This window comes from Panicum hallii, chromosome 4, assembly GCF_002211085.1.
Source record: "Panicum hallii strain FIL2 chromosome 4, PHallii_v3.1, whole genome shotgun sequence".
Lineage (NCBI taxonomy): Eukaryota > Viridiplantae > Streptophyta > Magnoliopsida > Poales > Poaceae > Panicum > Panicum hallii.
The window spans coordinates 19,988,138-20,010,706 of record NC_038045.1 but is presented as its reverse complement, the minus strand read 5'-3'; the positions used below and the strand labels follow the sequence as shown (position 1 = coordinate 20,010,706).

The 22,569-nt window shown below is 48.9% G+C and overlaps 1 protein-coding gene across 1 annotated transcript; it reads right to left on the bottom strand.

Annotated features, from left to right (window-relative positions):
• Positions 1 to 1,772: 1,772 nt before the first annotated feature.
• On the bottom strand, positions 1,773 to 2,210 carry LOC112890386 (uncharacterized protein K02A2.6-like). The gene has a single exon (XM_025957288.1). It carries the CDS (start codon positions 2,208 to 2,210, stop codon positions 1,773 to 1,775), a length of 438 nt encoding a protein of 145 aa, XP_025813073.1.
• Positions 2,211 to 22,569: the final 20,359 nt, after the last annotated feature.

Genomic DNA, 22,569 nt, shown 5'->3' with positions numbered 1-22,569 from the left:
GCCTTCAGAAGTACTTCGACGCCTGCAGTACTCAGCTACGAAGAGCTCGGGGACTTGTCTCGGTACATGGGACTGTACATGTGGCATACTTTTGCTAAGATAAGGATTAGGACATGGCCCACGCCTTGCATTTGTTGTAACTACTTGTAGGCTAGTAGAACTGCTGCTACATTAGTAAAACTAGTCAGATACAGTAGGGAACTACTAGAAAAGTGCTCGGGTAGGACTCTAGGGCATGTATCCGACTAGAACTTCCATGTAAACTTGTCTTATAAGGGTGGACAGGACCCCCTCCAGGGGATAACCCAAAGATCATCCAGGGAATCACCTAGGAGATCACCCAATCACCATCAAAGGCAATACAAATCACAGAGGATGTAGGGTATTACACTCTCAGCGGCCCGAATCTATCTAAACCTTGTGTTCCTTTGCACCTTCGTGTTCCTGATCTCGCCGACACCCTACCTACAAACTCACCACCTTGGGGGTATCCCCTGGTGGGCGTGGCGGTAAAACACCGAGAGCCCCCGTGCCGCGTGGTACGCCCCGTCGGCTAGGCTTTCGCATGGAGCCTCTATAAAAGGGAAGGGCTGGAGGTAGTCCTCCTCCGTCTCGCCCTTTCCTTGTTCCTACTACCGGCATCTGCATCCTCCTCCTTTGTTCTCTAACCACCATCGAGTGGGTGAAGGAGGCTCATTGCGCACAGAGGGAAGCGATTTTGGGCAGAGGCGGTGGCCAATCTACAGAAGCTGAGTCAAGTGCCACCCCGACCGAGCCAGCTTCCAATCAGGGAAATCCTCCGGTCAACCCTGCAACGTGGCTCCTCCCGTCCACGTCGTCGGCCAACGCAGATGAGGTGCCACAGTAGAAAGATTCATAGTTAGCTTTTGTTTTTGGACACTTGGTGTAGGGGATTTGAAGGAGCCCCCGAGTGAACAATCTTTAAGTGCTTGTAATCATTCTTGTTTTTAGTGATGTTTGGGAAGCCTGTACCACCCGTATCCCTTTGTTGCCTAGAGTGAGTTTTGCCTTCACACTTTTCCTTTCGAACCTGCTCGCTAACCATAGGCTGTAGAATGTAGCCTGGGGTTGGCTCAAGTGGCATCATCTACTAGTTCGCCGTAGGTTGTGATGAAAGTTCGGTAGGTCACGTGGCCCTAAAAAAAATATTTAGGTTGCGCTGGGGGAACGGGTTGCCCTTTCACTCGGGCAAAAAAGGTTGCCTGTTTGTGTGTGGTTTGCAAAAGGAAAGAGGGGGTAGCAGTGCGCATGGCGGTGTACCCTCATGGGCCCCCCCGAGCAACCAGGGCCGAGAGTGCTCGGGCTGGGGTGCTATAGGAGTGGTATTTGTATGAAAGCATGCGAAGGAACTGAATTTAAGGGAAGAAATGACGTAATTGCTCAATGTTCCAAGTGTTCATGAGGATGTTGCCGTCACTGTCCTTCAGTCGGTAAGTTCCTAGCCGAACCACCTCCATGATGGTGTATGGTCCTTCCTACAGCAGAGTGAGCTTGTGCCTGTCCTTTGTCGACTGCGCTTTCCAAAGTACCAAGTCACCGACTTTCCAGGGTTCTTCCCCGGATCTTCCTCTCGTGGTTCCTGCGAAGGGTTTGCTGGTAATGAGCAGAGCAGACCAAGGCTGTCTCTTGGGCCTCCTCGAACAAGTTGACCCCATCTTGCTGAGCTTCCGTGGCTTGGTCAGGGTCAAAGGCTTTGTCCCTTGGGGTGTTGTAGTCTAGGTCAGAGGCGAACACCACTTCTTGCCCGTATGTTAGAAAAAAGGGGTGAAGCCAGTGGATCGATTAGGAGTTGTCCCCAGGCTCCAGAGGATAGCCGGGAGTTCCTCGACCCAGCGCCCAGCAAACTTTTTGAGCTGGTCGAAGATGCGAGGCTTAAGTCCTTGGAGGACCATGCCGTTCGCCCTCTCTACTTGCCTATTGGTGCGAGGATGTCCGACCGATGCCCAGTCGATCCTGATCCCGTATCCGTTGGCAAACTCCAAGAAATTCTTGCATGTGAAGTTGGTCCCGTTGTCTGTGATGATGGTGTTTGGCACACCAAATTGGTAGACGATGTCCAGGAAGAACTTGATGGCCTCTTGGGAATTGGTTTTGGTGATGGGTTTTGCCTCAATCCACTTGGTGAACTTGTCCACCACGATGAGTAGGTGAGTGAAACTGCCAGGCGCCTTCCTGAGAGGCCCGACCATGTTGAGACCCTAGATCACGAACGGCCATGTGAGATGGATGGTCTGAAGCGCCTGCCAGCAAGTGGGTCTACCGAGTGTAGAACTGACACCCCTCGCACGTGCGGCGACCTCCTCAACGTCGGGCAGTGCTGTTGGCCAGTAAAAACCTTGGTTGAAGGCCTTGCTGACTAGCGACCGCGGGGCCGCGTGGTGTCCACAGATGCCAGCATGGATCTGTAGGAGGAGTTCCTTGCCCTGATGGGTCAGGATGCATTTCATCAGCACTGCCACCATCAATGGGCTGCGCTTGTAAAGCTCACCGTCAACAGCGACATATGTCTTGGCACGTCGAGCAATCCTTCGTGCCTCAGTTCTGTCAGCTTGGAGGACCTCATCAAGGAGGTAGGCAAGGAGGGGCATCCTCCAGCTGGGCTCGTTTACCGATGTGTCGGCTACTGGAGTTGTAACCACTATCGCGAGGCAGTTGGGGCCCCTGAGCCCTTGGTCGGGAAATGCCTAGTCGGTAGGCACCGGATCAGGCCCCCAGGTATCGGGTCGGATAGCCTGTGAGGTAGGTCTGGCTTGATGTGGATTTAAGGCGCATGAAGATCGTTGATGAAGACCCTGCTAGGAACGAGGTCCCGTTAGGCCACCATCTTGGCGAGCGCATCAACGTCATTATTGTCCTTCAGCGGGATGTGATGCAACTCGCTTCCTCGGAATTTGTCCTCTAGCTTGCGCACCTCTTGGCAGTACGTGTTCATGAGGGAGCTCTCGCAGCTGGACTGCTTCATGACTTGGTCCACCACCAGCTTGGAGTCATCATAGGTGTTGAGCTGGGTTGCTCCAAGCTCAATGGTGATGCGGAGGCCATTGATAAGGCCCTCATATTCGGCGATGTTGTTTGAGGCTGGAAAGTGGAGATGGATCGCGTAGTGGAGCTTGTTCCCCTCAGGCGAGATCAGCACCACGCCGTTGTGGCAGAACCAACCTGAATTACACCGGCTCAAATACGCAAGTCCTCTCTCAAGGGCTCCAATGTACTTCAAACGGTGTAACCCCTTGGCCTGTCGGGTAGAGTCCCGATGAAACCACCTAACTTCCGGGATCGAATAAGGTTACCTCACACGAAGGTGAGTCCAGAGATACAGTCACCATCATATTTTACATCACAGGGAATTACATTACAAGAGTTTCCAAAAGTAGTACTAAGTTCCACATTTAGTAAAATTATTACAAACCGTTAAAGTTAAGGTTCTTGACAGCGGAAAACAAACGCGACGATTTACAACACGTCGTCAAGACGGATGTCATGCTAAGCCCGGGCATGATATCACTCGGTATCATCAGTGTTGGCCGGGGACGGATCCCATTCCACGGACCAACCATCTGGAAGAGCACAGGGCCAAGACAGGGGAAGAGTAGGGTCTTCAAAGACATTACCTGAAAAACATATAACTAGCAAGGCTGAGTATACTAATACTCAGCAAGGCTTACCCGTCTCATGGTATACTTAGCCATGTAACTAGACTTATGAAGGCTTATAATGGTTCTGGGTTTAGTTTCAGCTGAAAAGCAACAAAGAGTAGATCCTTAATTTCAACTTTTAGCTTTCAAGTTCTAGTTGATTATCCATTCTAGGTAAGCAACTATAGCTATTCAAGCATGGTAGAACTTATATAACAAACATCAGCATTACTCATCATATAGTTGCTCTTGTTACTCTGTGTGACAAAGGGATCAAGCAGTCTCAATCTCCACAAGAAATGGATGATTCTGAATCGAATTTCCAACCTTGCAAGGGTAAACCTAACTCACACGCTTGGAACATTCAATGATTGTTCCAAAGCAACCGTTTCCCTTTCATTCCGACTCGTGGATCAGAGCCACCACAAGCGACTGCAGGACCATACGCACATCCAATGTGCAGGACGTATGCCTGTAGAGCGACTACACGGCCGTACTCCTGGTTGCCCTGCAACACGTATTTCCACACGTCGAAGCGAGTAACCGAAAAAACCAAATACGAGTGGTGGGAGGTATGTCCACTCCTCGGTCCGATTGGTTACTAGGCTTGCCGCTTACCCATAACTCATGGCATGTGGCTAGTACTTTCAAACGCTTAACCCCGATCACCACACACCGCGACCTTAACCAATTTGTCAACACAGATGGGATATCATTTCTTTCCATGATACTGCACATAACCCCGTCCGTCATACTTATAATGATGGTAGAATTGTAGACAACCAATTCCTATATCACGCGAGTGATAGGAAATCACTCGACTTCTACCGGTCCTATTAGCAGAGCATCTATTCGATATGGACTTAGGTGCAATACATAGGTTCCTAGGATTCATGCATCTAGGGTTCCATTTCATCTCCTAGACTTAATGTAAGATATAATATATAAGTATAGGATTGCATAAATGTAGTAATTTGAAATACTGGGTTATGCACCGGGGCTTGCCTTTGCTGGTGGGGCTGGAGTCAGTAAAGTTAAGATCTTCCGAACCTGGGTTCGGGCCTTCAGAGAATCTTGCAACAACGTTCACATGGTCTTCAGAAACATCCTCTGCAGACTTCTAGGAGATTTCGTAGGTACCGTCTATAGAAGTAATTGTATCTACATTCAATGCAACATTACATTCAAAGTGTGCACATAAAACTATTTTACTTCACGATAAAGTTGCAATCCAACACTCATTTAACATATTACTCATATAACAATCAAAAAGATCAGAAACTAACTTAGGTAGAGCTTTTGTTAGACAACAGACTAAAATCGGCTGATAGAGGTAGGAATATTAAAGGTACAGTGTTTCAAGGATAGAACAAGGAAGGATCTTGCTGATTAGATCTAGTTATCAGCATGTTTTTGCCTAACTGATGGTTGGTGTATTGGCTTGCCTTAGTCGACGAGGGTGTATCAGGTTTAGCCGATTGATGTGCTATGGTCGTGCCTAACAGAGGCATGTCTACTGTGCTATCTTACTGTTCTAGGGTTGTGGATAGGTGCATCGACTTCCAAATTGATCGATGAAGGTATCGGTTATTTTAGCAGAGGGGTGTTTCCTAAAGCAGCTGTGTCTTAACTAATCTATGTGAGTATCGGCGTACCTAGCTGATCGTGTGCGTATCGGCATAGCCGACCTATGCTTTAACAAAACTAGTTGATTGTGTGAACATCGGCTGAGCCGATTTGTGTACGTGTTCTAGTTGATCTGTGAATCGGCATGCTAGTCGATTAGTGCGTGTAACTAGCCGATGGTGTATTGGTAGACTAGTCAAACTATGCATTTGTATGGTCTGTGTCTTGGCGTATTCAGTCAATTGGTGGGTCAGGTGTGTAGTCGGCTTTCATCCTTAATGTTCTCCTATATCTACTGGGGCATTTCAGCCGTATAGCTGATTGTCCTACTCTGCACTAACTGTGCTTAACTGAGATATGCTTAAGTGTTATCTTAGGTAACTAGGTGTGGTTGTATCGGCTTGATTATGTCGGTAAAACAATCGATTGACATCTAGCCGATGGGGCCATCTAAACTGGATCTGTTACAAGAACCAGGTGGAATAGGACATTAACATCGGACTTAAGCTGATGAGACTACAAACATGGAACTAGACTAAAGAGAATGTGGCCGATGGGCTGGTGTTGATAGATGGGTAGCTAAAGAGGGCGTGAGGTTGATGGGCATACAGCTGATGGGCGTCCTACGGATGCGTAGCCAAAAGGCATATGGCCGATAGGTGTGTGTCCTATGGGTATATAGCTAAAGGGGTGTGTGGCCAATATCTCAGTCGATAAACCGGCTGGTATAAGTGTGCTGATAGAGAAGGGTAACTAAAATGGATTGGTTATACCTGGCTGTTATAGAAAACGACCAGAATTAGCCTAGATTAGCTGATAGTAAGAACCCTAAGATCGTGTGTGCAGTTTTGATACATCGACTATGTGCAGCCGATGTAGGATAGAACAAAAGAATTGTATCGGCAGTAGCCGATATTAGAAAGATAACAACCGTATCGGCTAACCAGCCGATGGTAGAAGCATATCAAATGAATTGCATCGGTTAACAGCCGTTACAATGAAACATCATAGATTAAATTGAAACGGATGCTTAGCAGCTGAGCTAATAGCCGATGCTGAAGCATAGCTACAAAGATGTATTAGCTAAGCAGCAGATACACACGAACTAACAAGGATCCTTATACAAAAAGGACCTTAAGGAGATTGCAATCAAGACAAGGACAATGTCTTGATGGCAGGGACATGAGCACTCGTGTGAAAGGATTAACTAAACATCACACATCTCTATCACAAAAATATGAGCTAACACTACCAAACTTATCAAAAATGCAACACGAAAGATATTCTATTTATCAAACATGTTATTCACTCTTTTACTGGGCATTCATTTATCGGGTATTATCTAAATTGTTTAGTTACATTAGGTAATAGGGTTGATTACCCTAAACATCTAAACTAAATACATTAGGTAGTATACTTGGTTATCTTAAGCAAACAAACTAATTACACTTAACATCTTTATGCAGTAGATTAATCAAAATAAATGATTTAAATAAACAACATGTAAAACGTAAATGAATTTTATAGAGCAATGCACTTTAAAACTAAGGCTATAAAAATTACTAACTATTGCTTTAGTCTAATTACATTTACTGTAAATTTATCAAGATTTTATTTAAACAGGAACTATGCCACAAAATTAAACAAGAACACACATTAAATGATTAAGATACATTTATAACTGTAGTTCTATACTAGATCTGAGGTTTAAAATTTATGGACATGTTCTACTGTACAAGAGTAACATTCCAGCATATTATCATAATTATTCATGAACCAGAACTATTGTTCATGAATTTCCTTTGAATCTAAGCCTATATTCATAACTTCAGTTACACTAAGTTTCTGACTCTCAAAATTTTATCATGAACTAAACATGTTGAAAGAATGCTAAGGTTAAATTTTAAGCTACAAACATGAACAGATGCATCTGGAATTAATTTATGAGGTTTTCATCAACATACATCAAAAATACTCAAATATCATAGCTAAACAATAGATCTGGCCCTGCAAATTTTACACAGAGCTATTCAAGACATGCACAACTTATGTTCCAAAGTTCAGCTATAGCATAGCTGTGAATCAAAAGATCTAATTAAAGCATCCATTTTCTACTAATTAAATCACAGCACAAAATACACAGATTCATCTCATAACACAAAAGTTGCAGTATTTAACCCAAGGATTCAAACCCAATTGGTTTGACATTTTTCTGATTTTTCTATGATTTACTACGATTTTCCAAAGTTTCAGCCAGAAATTTCAAGAAGGTCCAGCATGACACTATTCATCTGAGTCATGGGTTATGCAGATAGGCCCCTAGAATTCTTCCTATTGTTGTGTGGAGTCCCTGATCGCAATTTTTGGAACAGAGAAAATTCAGGGAGCCCGATTCCGGTAATGGGGTGCTTCCCGGCGACGAGGGAGAGGTCGGGGAGCATGAGGGACATGAGAGCTACCTTTGGATGGGCTCGGTTGAAGCCGCGGTGGCCGGAGGAGGGCCGGCGGCGGTCGGGCTTGGTCACGGCGGCGATGTTCCGGCATGTTGGGGGTCGAAGAGGCTCGGTGAGGTGGTCCAGGGGCTTCTTCGAGGTGACATAATCCTGCTAGAGTGATCGGCGAGGGGTGGGAGCTGCTGGACGGCCGGGTCGACGGGGAGGCCGAAGCGGCGGCAGAGGAAGGTCGACGGTGAACGTCAGTGGGACGGTCTGGTGAGGGGTTTGCGCCAGGGTGGGGTCGGGTGTAACACCCTAAGGTAAAATTTCGAGATTTATAATGAATGTAATTGGGCTCCAAAAATTTTCTAAGGATTTATTTTACCTAGCTTGCATTTATTTATAATTTGATTCACAAAGTATTAAAATTTATTTTGGCTCAACATGTTTGTGCATTCATGCTGGTGCATAAGTTTTATTTGGTTGAGTGCATAGGAGAAGAATTCAAAATTTAGTTGAATTCCAATAGATTTGAGTTGCTTTGAAAAGAAAGGGAAGGAAATAGGAAAGTAGGTGAGCCATTCCTTCTTTTCTCTCAGTCATTTCTTCTTTTCTCAGTCATTTCCGTTCTTTTCTCAGTCATTCCCCCAGCTTGACCCCACCGGTCAGTGACCATCTCTTTCTTTTCCTTCTTCTTCCTCGTGCCTGACCTCCCCTGTTTCTCCTCCGCCGTCCCGGCCGCTTCCTCGCTGCCCGTGGCCCCGCTCCGCCCTTAGTGCGCTCGCTCGAGGCCCACTGACCAGGCTCGCCGGCGCCCTCACCTTCTAGAAGCTGAGCCCCAAAGCCCGGGAGTTCGCAAATCCGTTGCTCGATCCGCTTTCACCGCAGGGTCCGTGGCACGCACACCTAGGGCATCCCCGCCGCCTCTTAAGCTACCAGGCTGCCTCTCCTGTGACTTCCCGAAACCGCGACCGCAACCCTAGCCACGCCCAGCTCGCTCTCGCCGTCGAATTTCGCCACGACCGCCATTGCCGGTGAGCTCGGCCGCTACCAAAATTGATCGCCGCCGGCGTGTTTCCGTACTCCCTAACTCCCGTGTTACCTTCACAGCACCACCCCGAGTCGATCCACGGTGACCAGAAGCACGGAGGCCCCTGAATCGTCTTCCTCTGCGAGCGCCGCCTGTCCTCGCCGCTCGGCCCTCGCCGCCGACCACCCTGCGCTGTTTCACCGGCCAGTTCGAGCCCTCGGTGAGCAACAGCATGTTCCCCTGGTCCTTTTGCGCTAGATGTCGTGGACCTTAGCCCATTTCCGTAGCCGGAACGCCGCACGCCGGTGACCTCCGCCGCGCAAACCTGCTTCCGCCGCCGTTTGCGCAATCCCGAACAGCCCCGAGGCCCACAAGTGCCTCAGGTGGATCGCGCGTGTCACGCTAATCGCGACAGACCCAAGCCCCGTTCGATTTGACCCCTGGAGCATTGATTTCGCCCAGCTCCGGTGGCGCGCCGCTGCGAAAACCGATCTCCGGCGACCCCCCCGCCGCCGTCCGCGTTCTGTCAGATCGGACCGGTCCGATCCAGATCGGACCTGTCCGGACCCCCGCCGTGCAGATCGGACTGTCCGAACTAGATTGGGTCCGAACCGTCTGATCCAGATCCGACGGCCCAGATTTGAGGATACCCCTTCAGCCGTGGCAGTTTTGTTAAAGAGCCCCTGAGCTTCCTTGGAATCAACCCGCAGTCCACCTTCGTTCAAAGATAACTCCAGTTAAGCCCCTGTTTTTGCACCGAAGCCCGTGAGCTTTCTAGAAATAGGGTCCGCCATCCCTGGAGCGCAGTTCTACATGTTAGACCCTGTGTCTATAGTTTAATCATGTCTAGGTCCCTAGTTTTTGCCCAGAAACCCCCTGGAAGTTCTGTTTTCTCGCAGAAAAGCCTCTGAACCTTGTTTTAGCTCTAGTTTTCGCGTCTTAGCTCCGTTTTAGGTGGTTTTTGCGCTCACGCGATCGTTGTAATGCGTAGAACAGTTCTATCATGGTTTTGTGTGCTATTTTTATGTAATGTTATACTATTTCTTATCTTTTGTTTTTGTTTGCATGAATGTGTATGTGCTGGACCATGTTTTGGCGTTGCGATCGTGAGTAGACGATGAGCCTTTGGACGAGTACCAGGAGCCCCTTTCTGCAGAGTAGTTTGAGCAGCAGCAGGAGAACTTTGAGGAAGGCAAGTATAACATGAACATCCTATCACTTTTAAATACAATTCCATACTGCATTTTAATACTGTATGCCTATAAGGATTTCCTAGCCACTGTTATCCTTTATATATATACCTTGGGTTGCATTTTGGTTAGTTGTGCTAGGTACTGCGCTCTCACACATCTCGGTTCTTTTAAATTAAATTTGATTAATGGTTATATGCAACTTGATCCTGAGAGTGGCCCTCTATGCTGTGTGCTTGAGCGGCTCAGGTCTCTTAAAATATGTTTTTGTTAGAAACATGATTTAGGGGGCCAGCACGGTGCTTAGTGCTTGGTTGGCTACTCTCCATAAGGACCGGTTCATAGAGCGACAACCTGGGACAACTGCGCAACCACAAGACTGGAATGGGACGGTCTTCACTTACTAATTAGGTCATTTTGGTTTGGGAATAACTTACCTGTGGGGCAAGAGGGGTGGTAAGCTTCTATGGCCCTCGCGCTACGAGGCTTGGTCTGTGCTGTGTGTCTTGTACCCCCTCGAGGCTTGCTCCATAGTCGTTGATCCAGAATCCTTAGCCGGTTACACCTTACCAACGTGTCCTTTGTAACGGTCTCGTAGTGTGCTTGCTAGTCATCTCACCTAAGGAAGTGTGATGGACAACTAGCGTGGCTCACGACTTGTGGGTAAAGTTGTGCAACCTCTCGAGAGTGTAAAACTGATATACTAGCCGTGCTCACGGTCATGAGCGGCCCAGATCCTCCGTCTGATTAGTGGGAATCTATCTTGGGTGGTTTGGTTTGGTTCTTAGTAGATTTATGCTTAATCTTGATTAATTATTATGTAACTTGGGTATGGTAATTCATCCACTTGTAGTAATTAGATTTAATAAAATTTGCCAAGATTAAAAGCTAATGCAGTTGAGTCAGCTAACCCTAGAGCCTCATAATTCATGTTATACTTGTTGAGTACAAGTTGTGTACTCACACTTGCCTTCTCTACTCTTCTGTTCTCTCTGGGATATCTTCGACTGCTGCTCAGTACCAGGTGACGTGGAGAACTACATCAGCGGACTCGACGATTTCTAGGCGTTGTCGCCCAGTTGACGTCCCTGTGGTGCCCTGCTTTTCATGTATTTATTTTACGCTTCCGCATTCCTTGAACTGATTCTTGATTCAGTTGTAATAAAGATATTCGTTTATAATTTATACGCTTTTATTTCGAGATACGTGTTGTGATATCTTGATGATTCTGTTGTATATATGCGTGACTTGATCCTGGCGCATATATGATTGCTCGATTTATGTTCTTATAAATCGGATGTGACATCGGGGAGCACCGGTAGGGAGTGGAGAAGCTCGGTAGGGTTCGAGGAGAGCGGGGAGGGGCTGATGATGGCTGCCCATGGCGAACAAGGGCGGCGGCGGCCATAGCAGCGGGTGGTTCTGTTCGAAGAAGCAGAAGAAGGAATGAAGGAAAGAGGAGGGCGAGAGCAAGAGAGCAAAGGAGGGTATGTTGGCACTTGTTTGCGGGCTTAAATAGGAGGAGGAGGAGGGCAGGGGCACAGCACAGGCGACAGCGGCAGCGACAGAGCAAAGAGAAAACAGAAAGGAAGAAGAAAGGGAATTTTCCCAAGGACCTGTGCACAAATTCAGAAAATACAGGGACCTAGGTGTAAAGAAGAATTTAACCACTGTTCTAGAGTTCAAATGAAAAAGTGTTTAAAATAAAAGTTGTGCAACTTTCAAATCCTACAACTTTGTTTTAGAGTTTAAAATCAAAAACTCAAAGAATGAAGTGTTAATTTAAAACCTTGGACTAAAATCAAAATTATAATGCTTTTGTCCTAAAGGGTGTAAATTTCATAACATTTAGGACCTAAATGCAAGTTTTTATGACATGTCATGATGACTTGACCTAATTGCAAGCATTTATGACATGTCATGATGACTTGACCTTATTGCAAGCATTTATGACATGTCATGATGACTTGCATCTTTTTACACTTTAGCCCTTAGTAACTTTGAAAGTTACTTTTATAATTCAACTACTTGCATAAAAGGACTTGTATTTTTGTGAAATTACATAAATACCCTTATTTTCACAACTTTACTCAAATTTCACACCATTCAAAACATACATTTCAAATGAAACTTTTGGGTAAATACATTTTTTTACAGGGGTTACAGTAAGAAAAATGTGTTTGCAAAACAACCCTTTACCTGTTTTGAAGTTACCCCCCATCCAAATACATTTTGCAAAAACAACCCTAGTTTTTCCGTAATTATAAAAATACCCCTTTTACTTGTATTTAAGTTTTTAAAAGCTTCACATAAACACACACAAGCTTTACACTAACAAGCACATACTTCCCACTAACAAATAATTTGCCTAGCTTACCAGTACATGAACTGTCACAGCCGTCCCCCACACCGTGTCCCATAACCGACCCATCGAAGTATAGGGTCTAGTATTCGTGGGCGACATCTGGAGTCGGCGGACCTCCATCCACTCGGCAACCAAGTCGGCAAGGGCCTGCGACTTGATGGCGGTGCAGGGGACATACTTGATGTCGTAGCCCATGATCTTGAGTGCCATTTGGAGATCCATCCCATAGCATCACGGCTGTGGACGACCTCTCCGAGTGGGAACGAGGTGATGACAGTGACCTCTTGGTTCGTGAAATAGTGCTGCAACTTCTTAGTAATCATGAGCATGGCGTATAAGAGCTTCTGGACCTGTGTGTAGCGGGCCTTGGTCTCGATAAGTACCTCACTGACAAAGTACACCGGTCGTTGAACTCTCAGCGCATGGCCTAGTTCCTCTCTTTCGACTACAAGAGCGGCGCTGACCACATGGGTGGTCAGAGTAGGTGCACGTTGCTCAGGAGCGACGAGGACTGGGCTGAGGTTAGTAGCGCTTTGAGGCTATCCAAGGCTTGCTAAGCCTCCTCTATCCAGACGAATGCATCTGACTTCTTGAGGAGTTTGTAGAGGGGCATTGCCCGCTCGCCTAGTCGGGATATGAACCGACTAAGGGCAGCCAAACAGCCAGTGAGCCGTTGTACACCTTTTACGTTGTGTATGGGGCCCATCCTGGTGATGGCCATGATTTTTTTGGGGTTGGCCTCAATGCCGCGCTCAGACACTATGTATCCGAGTAGCTTCCCCTTCGGAACCCCGAAAGTGCATTTTTCAGGATTTAGTTTGATGTTGAACCTTCGGAGGTTAACAAACGTGGCTCTAGCATGGCAATCAAGTCTCCCGTGCGAGGTGCTTTCACCACTATGTTGTCTACGTTGATGGGGACTGTGGGTTTCGATGGCTCAGGCTGGTCGGGCTGCCAGGGCAGGTCGATCTGATTAGTAAAACACTTTTGCAAGCAACGCTAGTAGGTGGCACCAGCATTTTTTAGACCGAATGGCATTGTGAAGTAGCAGTATGTGCTGAACAGGGTGATGAAGGAGGTTGCGAGCTGGTCGGACTCCTTCATTGTGATCTGGTAGTAGCCCAAGTAGGCATGCAAAAAAGAGAGGATTTCGCATCCTGATGTGGAGTTGACTATCTGGTCTATGCGCGGCAGAGGAAAAGGATCCTTGGGACACGGCTTGTTATGGCTACTATAATAAACACACATTCTCCATTTCCCATTCTTCTTTTTTACAAGGACGGGTTAGGCAAGCCAGTTGGAGTAATACACTTCCTTGAGGAAACTAGCCACCAGGAGCTTGGTGATCTCCTCTCCTATGGCCCTTGTTCTTCATCATCGAAACGGCGTAGGCGTTGGTGCACGGGCTTGGAACCCGGCCTGATGCAGAGCTCATGCTCAGTGACTTCCCTCAGGATGCCAGGCATGTCAGAGGGCATCCATGCGAAGGCATCATGATTGGCGTGCAGGAAGTCGATAAGCGCACTTTCCTATTTGGTCAGGAGCTAGGTCCCGATCCGCACGGTTTTGGTCGGATCGTTGGGTCGACCTCAACCGCTTTGGTATCCTCGGTCGGGCGGAAGGCGCTTGATAGAGTCGGCTCGTTGTGGTCGGGAACGCCTTCCACCACCGTCTCGTGGAGCCTTTTGAGCTCAGCAGAGTTGGCGATGGCGATGGCAAGCTCAAAGTGCTCCCGTCCGCAGACATAGGCTTGCTCGAAGGAGCCACTCGCTGTGATGACGCCGTTCAATCTCGACATCTTCAGCTTGAGGTAGCTGTAGTTGGGGACCGCCATGAACTTGGAGTAGCACGAATGCCCGAGGATGGTGTGGTACAATCCCTCAAAGTCCACCACCTTGAAGATCAGGGTCTTAGTACGGAAGTTGCTGCAGTCGCCGAACATGACCGGCAAGTCTATGTTCCCCAGGAGGTACGCCCTCATGCTCGGGACAATACCGAGAAAGGGGAAAACAGAGGCACAAAGCTTGGACCGCGAGATGCCGATGCCGTCGAGGGTCTCAACAGACAAGATGTTGAGGCTGCTGCCCCTATCCATCAGTACCTTGATCAGGCGCTTGTTGCCGATGATGGGGTCAACAACAAGCGGGTAGCTCCCCGGTCGGGGGACACTAGGAGGGTGGTCCCCCCGAACGAAGGTGATTGGTGTGCTCGACAAATGGAGGAACCTGGGGATGGCATTCGGCGCAGACTTCTCAGAGGTGGACCTTGTGTTGACGCTTGGAGCAGTCATCCTCAGAACATCCAAAGATCATGAGGCAGCCATCCGGCTCAGAGAAGTCGCCACCGTCCTTGGATGGCATCCCCTGATTTTTGGGCACCTCCTTGTTGCGGTCCCCGCCCTTGCGCTTGGTAGGTTGACAAAGCATGCGCATGAGAAGTTCGCAGTCCTTGAACTTGTGCTTGACAGGGTAGCCATGATTGGTGCATCGCTTTTCCAGGAGCTGCTCAAATTGGTCGGCGATGCCCTGTCGCTTGCCCGCATGGTCGACCACCACGATCGTGTTGGGGTTGGCACGACACCGGTCCTTCTTTTTCTTTTTCCCCTGCCCAGAGGAAGGGCCCACATCCTGGTCCTCCCGCTTGGCCTTTCCTTTGGCCCGACCATCAGTGAAGACCGCCCCACCTGCCTCCTTGCAGGAGGCGTGGTTCGTGGCAATGTCCAGGAGCTCGCGGGTGGTGCGTAGCTTCTAGCAGCGGAGCTTATGAACGAGGGACTTGCAAGTGGTCCTAGAGAGGAGTGCGCTGACGATGTCTGCATTGATGATGTCAAGGAAGGAATGGCATTGCTTGGAGAACCAGTGAAAGTAGTCTTGTAGGCACTTGCCAGGTTCCTATTTGCAGCTCTTGAGCTCCCGGGAGTTTCTAGGGCGCATGTACGTCCCCTAGAAATTCTGTTGGGCGGTAAGAATTCAATCCATGCTTGAACGTATTCCTCGACATAGATGGGGAGGTACTGGATGATGAAGTAATCACCATCCGCTCCTCCGGCCCGACAGGCGAGCTGGAAGTCTTCCAACCATACAGCGGAGTTTTTCTCCTCGGTGTACTTGGTGATGTTAGTGGGCGGTCGGAAGCACAGTGGGAATGGCACTTTCTGGATGCGATGATCGAAGGCCCACAGGCTCGGGCTGTCCGAACTAAGGCTCGGATCACTATCCTGATCGCACGATCGGTCGCCATGCCTAGGGGGTGCCTCCTCGTGCTCTCCCTCGGGCTAGTAAGCATCAGCCGCATCCACGGTGGCCCAGTCAACATCGGCACCACGGCGGGCCAGTTGGCATGAGTGGATGATGCTTCGTGCGTCGTAGTTTGGCCCGAGCTGGCCACGCATCGGGGTTGGGGCACGGCGCAGCCACGGCATCGCAGCTCACCTAGGGTGGATGCCCTTGCTACTAGTGGACTGAGGGGTTGGGCTGCAGCGAGCCTGCCCCCCGCCCATTACCGAACAGGAGGCCACATGCCGGTGGCGTGACGCGGAGCGTTCCGCTAGCTGCATGGCGGCTCGCTCCACCAATGTCCGAATGTTTCAGTGGAGCTCCTGCTGTTGAGGCTTCGCAGGCTCAGGTAGGTTGCGCAGGAGCATCACTGAGGTGGCGATATTTTCCCAGCGCTGCAGGGGCCGTTGGCGTCTCCGAGGATGGCCTGCTGGACTCGACAGGCGCATGCCCGCACGCCGCCGCAACATTACGAGCATTCGGCTCGGAGTGGTGCTGGGGGTGCACCAATGCGGGCGGGGCTGGTGCTGTCGCCGCTGGTGTAAGTCCTCGCCATGCGCGCCTGGGCGTTAGCCAGAACCTGCACGCGCGGGTCTGCCGGAGTGTGCGTATCTTCGGTCTCCACGGGGACCGGCTGTCACCCCTGTACATCCGACATGGCGCATTCCTGCAGTGCGTGATAGCCAAGGGGTGACAGGTCGTCGACACTTGACCCTTTGTTCAGGAGGTCATCATCAGATAAGAGATCATGGAATGAGGTAGGACTATACCCCTCATGCCCACGAACTCGATCGCGGGCGGGGGCTGAGGTATGGCCCTCTGGAGCTCCCTAGCCTAAACGCTTATGGTGTTCATGAGGCCAAACAGGGACCGATCACGTGGTGAGAGAGGTGGGGACAGCGGGGTCCCTCTGGAGAGCTGTTGGAAGACATTGCGTAGCGAGAACAGAAGCATGTTCACTTCACTCGCTGGGTGGTTGGCTCTGAGCATGAGCTCGATGCGACGTGCGAGCACCTTAGTGTCGAGGTCAGCTATCGGCCCATTCGAGGGAGTGTCTCCCTCGAGAAACATCAGAGGGGTGGCCTCCTCACGGAGCCGAAGCGTGCCGAGATGATCTGCAACAAAGTCCAAGCTTCCGAAGCAGAAGGCCTGGAAGGGCGTGAAGACGGGAGGTGCCCACAGCCCAGCGCGCGGGGCCCTGGGAAACTCAAACGAGCCGAAGAGAATCATATCGTGTAGGCTCGTGAGGCTAGAGGTGTCGGAGTGGAAGGGCATCTGATCGCTGGGACAGTGGACGCATGATGTCTTCCCCACAGACTGCGCCAAACTGTCGGTTCCAGAAATGGCCGGCAGCTAAACCTACTTGAAATGTGTATCGTGCATCATGATCGAAGGTGGCCTAACACACAATGACTCAAGATTTATACTAGTTCAGGTTAATGTGCCCTACTTCCAGTCGGGGGGTCGGTCAAATGTATTGGTTGAGCCTAGGTGCTCGTGAGAGTTGGGGAGTTACAAGCTTCTGAGTAGAGAATGAATCTCTTGGATCTCGGTCAAGTCCCCTTTCCTAGGTGGCTAACCCTCCCTTTTATAGTCCAAAGGGGGTCACTTTTATAGGTGTCACACCTAGTTTTTAAGGATAAAACCGAATGCATAACTATATGTATGCCAGGATCAAGTTCCATACATATAGTGACTTCATCAGTGAATAATCAGCAATAGTATCACAAAAAGAGAATTAAAAGACTATAAAGATTAGCAGAGTTACACAGCTTATCCTGGAAACAAAGACTCCAAACTTCACAGGCAATCGACCGGGGGTTGCGCAGGCCTAGAACTCAGCATCATCTTCAAAAGACTTCACATCACTTTCTCCTCTGAGCAGCAATTATAACAAGCGTGAGTACACTTATGGTTGGTACTCAGCAGGTCTTGAGAATTATATGATATGAAGGCCAAAAGCATGAAAAGGCTGACTGGCTTACTGCGATAAGCAATTTTAGTTGGTCAAGTTTTATTAGCACCTGATTACTAAGGTATAAGTTCATATGAAAACCCACATTAAAAGAGATAGAAGAGATACAGCATAAGTGTAACCATAACCATAAACATGGTCTACGATTTAATTCATCTTCAAGTTCATTAATCATGTGAGGGTCCAAGCCGCTCATAACCGTGAGCATGACTGATATATCAATTTTCACTCTGCAGAGGTTGTACACTTTACCCACAATTCGTGTCTCCCAATTTGCCTGAGGTAGCTAGCCTCTTAAACACTTCCGAGGTGAGTGGCAAGGGATTCACTATGAGGCCTTTACAAAGATTTCCTAACTTATGACAATATGCTAAGGTTTCAAGTCAAAACGGTCATGACCCTCCCTAATGAGCACTATCGGATTCAGGCCCTTTGCCGGGACACTCGGCAAAGCCCCGATTACACTCGGCAAAGGCTTTGCCGAGTGTAACACTCGGCAAAGGGCACTCGGCAGCGATTTTGTCGGCAAAGATGTCTTTGCCGAGTGCCTTTTGTCGGGCACTTGGCAAAGGCTTTGCCGAGTGTCCGGGACGGCACTCGGCAAAAGAAAGTAACCGTGATGGCGTTTGGGGCCATGACGGCGTCTTTGTCGAGTGCCCTTGAGTTGGCACTCGGCAAAGACTAGGCTCTTTGCCAAGTGCCTGTGACGTGGCGCTCGGCAAAGACTAGGCTCTTTGCCGAGTGCCTAGGACGTGGCACTCAGCAAAGTCTAGGTCACTTTGCCGAGTGTCTGCCCTTGGCACTCCGCAAAGTTTAGGTCACTTTGCCGAGTGCCTTTCCTCTACACTCGGCAAAGTGTTTTTTTAAAGATTTTATTTTGCTTTTTCTCCGTCCCCGGATGGGGAGCCTCCATTTTACACAGGCACCTATTCACACAGGCATATTATTTGAAATTTCACATACACAACAAAATTCACCCAAGTCTTATCATCACACAACCAAATTTACCAAAGTCTCATCATCACACAACTAAAATCACATACACAACTGCACCACACAAGAGTTAACAACGATAAAGTTCACCACACAAATTTCGAGATGGCTGATTTGGAGTTGCCTGATTTGGAGATGGCGTAGCATGCAGATCATTTGATGCCGCTGATTGTCTCTACACAGAGGAGAAGAGATTGCATGTGAGACAAGATAAATGACGATCATACATAAATACAACTTATCCCCACTCACAGGAGTAGAGTACGGATCAGGTGGTGGAGGTTGCGCGAACAGAGAAGCTGGTGGAGGTACACCCGTTGCAGCGCTAAGACTCTGCATGTAAGTAAGTACATCACTCATCCTTTGCTCCAACTCCTGTCGTTTCCTCGTCTCTTCTTCCAGCCGGCCCTACACAGTTTTCACCCCAATGTTACAATAATGCAAAGAAAAGGTATGTAATAATCAACGAACGATGGATAAAGAAGGAATAACCTGGAGTGTCTGTATCTAATGGCGTGAAGTGTCTTGCCGAGGTCGTATGGCTGGGCTTGCACTCGTGCTCCTTGCTCAAATCTGAGAAAGAGTAGGAGTAGAGGACGAGTCGATTGCGCCATCAGCAATCCAGTACCGTCCTTTCTTCTTACCTCCTCCGACCCTCATGACGATCTCTGTGTCAAGGTCCTCTGTGGTGGGATCATATTCTGGGCCATGAACCTCCCCTGCCATCGATGTGTACTCACTGAGGCAGGTGTGGATGCTCGCATTGCTATATGCCTCGGACCCATCCTCCAGGTTGTAGCTGACATCGGAGGTCGCCTTTCCCTTGTGGGACAGAGCAAATGCCGTGAAGAGGTTGCAAGGCTGGCCACCATGTGACGATGACTGCGAGAAAAGCAACAAGATGATTAGAAAGCATGCATAATTGAGCGTTGGATGAAATAAATGTATTCGCGTACCCATGCTTCAGCGTATCCGCTGAGGTTGCGGCTGCCTTGATGGTGTGCTACACCTGGCATCGTCAAACATCGCTCCCAGCAAGCAACGTGATTCTCCTCCCACTCCTCAGAGCACCACTTTTGCACTATGCGTCGCCAGCAATTGGGATACGAGATGCACCAATTAGGAGTCACCTACAAGACACCAAGTACATGCATGACGTATTAGAAGATGAAATTAAGCCATCCTAATGTAGAAAAAGAATCAAGCCATGGTGTTATGTTCTTTACCTGTATGTACTGCTTCGGAGTCAAATAAATTGTTCTTGCTTCTTCTTTGGTGACCCTCTGTCGAAGGACGGTGGCGTGGTAATTTCTGATGGCTTGGATACGCTCCTCATAGTGCATCTCCCAGACTAATTTCTTTCAGCAGTTTGTGATCACCACATCCGCCTCGCCCTCTTTACCAGCCTCGCATCTGAAGAAATCCTACATATACAAACACAATGGATCTCATTCATTTATGGTAAAAAATTGCGCAATTAATATGCGATTTATTGAGCACTTACTGTCGGTGTTTAACCGGCTGCCCACCGAGGGATATGCCCAAGGTGGTAAGTTTTGGGTGAAGAGACGCCGAGATCAGGAACTCGAAGGTGCAAGGAACACAAAACTTAGATAGGTTCGGGCCGCACGGAGCGTAACACCCTACGTCCTGTATGGTTTGTATTGCCTTTGGTGTAGGATGACCTAATGATCTTCTCCTTTGAGGGGGTCCCTGACCTCCCTTATATATCCGAGGGGTCAGAGTTACAAAGATGCTAACCAACCCCCTCCGAGGGATCACACCAGAATTGATCTCGAGTAGATCCTCTCCGTGTTGGTTAGCTCTATCTCCTATTTAAACGGGATAAACAAGAGATAAACAAAATGAATAAGAGATAAGACGGGCTTAATCTCTTAAACTCCGTAACATGCCCAGCCCGGTGGCCCCGGGTCTGACAAGCCCCCGAGCTCTTCGTAGTTGAGTACTGCAGGCTTATCGAGTACTTTTCGAAGCAGTCTTCGACTTCCTCTGATGATTCGTCTTGAAGCCCTTCTTCGAGTACTCCTTTGGCTGCATCGAAGCTATGAGGTGCTCATGCCCCGAATTTCATTCCTGCTATGGTGTGCGATTGCAAAATCGCACTCCATATGGAGTAGCCCCCGAGCCTTAGGTTGAATCGAAGAATCAGGCTGAGGGTCCCTTTAATCTGTAACCCTCCTTATCCTTCAAAGAAATTTGAAAAATAAGTAGTCGATGCCACGTACCCCGCAGCCCCCGAGCCTTGAATCCAAATCCCACAAAATTGGAGATAAGGGTCCAAAAATCGTGGCATACGGGCTAAACAGTGATACGTTAAGGGGTGACCAAAGTGATGGTACAAATGATGTAATTGGACCAAAGATTTGAAAAACCCCTTTTTTCAGGCTAATTAGCTCTGAAAAAATGATTAATTGAATATTTAATCCAATCAGACCACCAAACGACCCCTCACCTTCGGAATATTCCACAAAACGACTCTTGAACTTCAGAACAGTTACTTTTCCCCATCCCGCTGGTTACTTAACCCCGCGGCAATAGGAGGGAAAATTGCACGTTCAGTCCGCATTCCGCCAAAAACCACCAAAACCCCAATCCGAGCCAACGCCGCCGCCATCCCCTCAAGGAAATCCTCCCGCTCCAACCTCCCCACCCCTCTCCCCGCAGCCCCCGAGCATCTCGTGGCTTAGCACATCGGAGATGGCGTCCAAGAAGTCGGAGATCGAGGAAATGAAGAAGGATGCGGAGCCATTGACGACGGGGTGGACACACAGTAAGTGTTCCCTCAACAATCTGAAAAAATTGGTTTCCGAGGGGTTGCTGCAAGAGAAAAACCTTGTTAACTGGCGCCCCTCGTTCCGTGAGCCCTTCCCCATGGAGAATGTCAACGAAATCGTCACATTTTTCCATTTTGCCGAACGGGGATTGGCCCTCCCTACTTGTTCCTTCTTTCGTGGCCTTCTTTACTACTACGGGCTTGAGCTCCATCACCTCAACCCGAATTCCGTTTGCCATATTTCTATTTTCATCCATTTCTGCGAAGCATTTCTCGGAATCGAACCCTACTGGGATCTATTCCGCTTTCTCTTCCGCGTCAAACCCCAGCCGACCACAAAGAAACTCGCCGTGGTGGGGCGCGCTGGCATCCAACTGCGACAGCAGGCCGGCGAAAAATATCTTTCATATAAATTCCCCTCGAACCTTCCTAGATGGAAAAACCTATGGTTTTACATCGAAAACCATGCCCCCCACCTGCCGACGAAGTCGAGCAGACCGCCCGTGGTGAGGGGGGAATGGAACCTTGAACCCTCCGGCATGGAGATGATACAGGTCAAAGAGCTGCTGGCGGCCATCGAGGCGCTGAAGAAGGAGGGAGTGACCGGCGCCTCCGTCATGTTCTCATTTTACAAGCGCCGCGTCCAGCCCATCCAACAGCGATGTTGCCTGGGCTTTGAGTACACCGGCCCCGCTGACCCTTCTCGCATGTGCACAGAGGAGGTGCCAGACGAAGTCGCGCTTCAACGAGTTCAGCGGGTGCTGCTGGACGTGGACACCGTGCCGTACGTCCCCACATTATTCTCCGCGCAGAATCCGCCCCCGCCGGTAAGTTCTCGACCTAATGATCTTCTCCTTTGAGGGGGGTCCCTGACCTCCCTTATATATCCGAGGGGTCAGAGTTACAAAGATGCTAACCAACCCCTCCGAGGGATCACACCAGAATTGATCTCGAGTAGATACTCTCCGTGTTGGTTAGCTCTATCTCCTATTTAAACGGGATAAACAAGAGATAAACAAAATGAATAAGAGATAAGACGGGCTTAATCTCTTAAACTCCGTAACATGCCCAGCCCGGTGGCCCCGGGTCTGACACTTACCCACACCTCTTTCTTCACCCGCTCCGCCTTGTTGCTGAATACCCTGCCCTCCTGATCTTCAGCATCGGGGGCCATGGCGTCAAACGTATAGGCCGGCTCCCACACTCCGCCGTACTCAACCATGCCAGGGG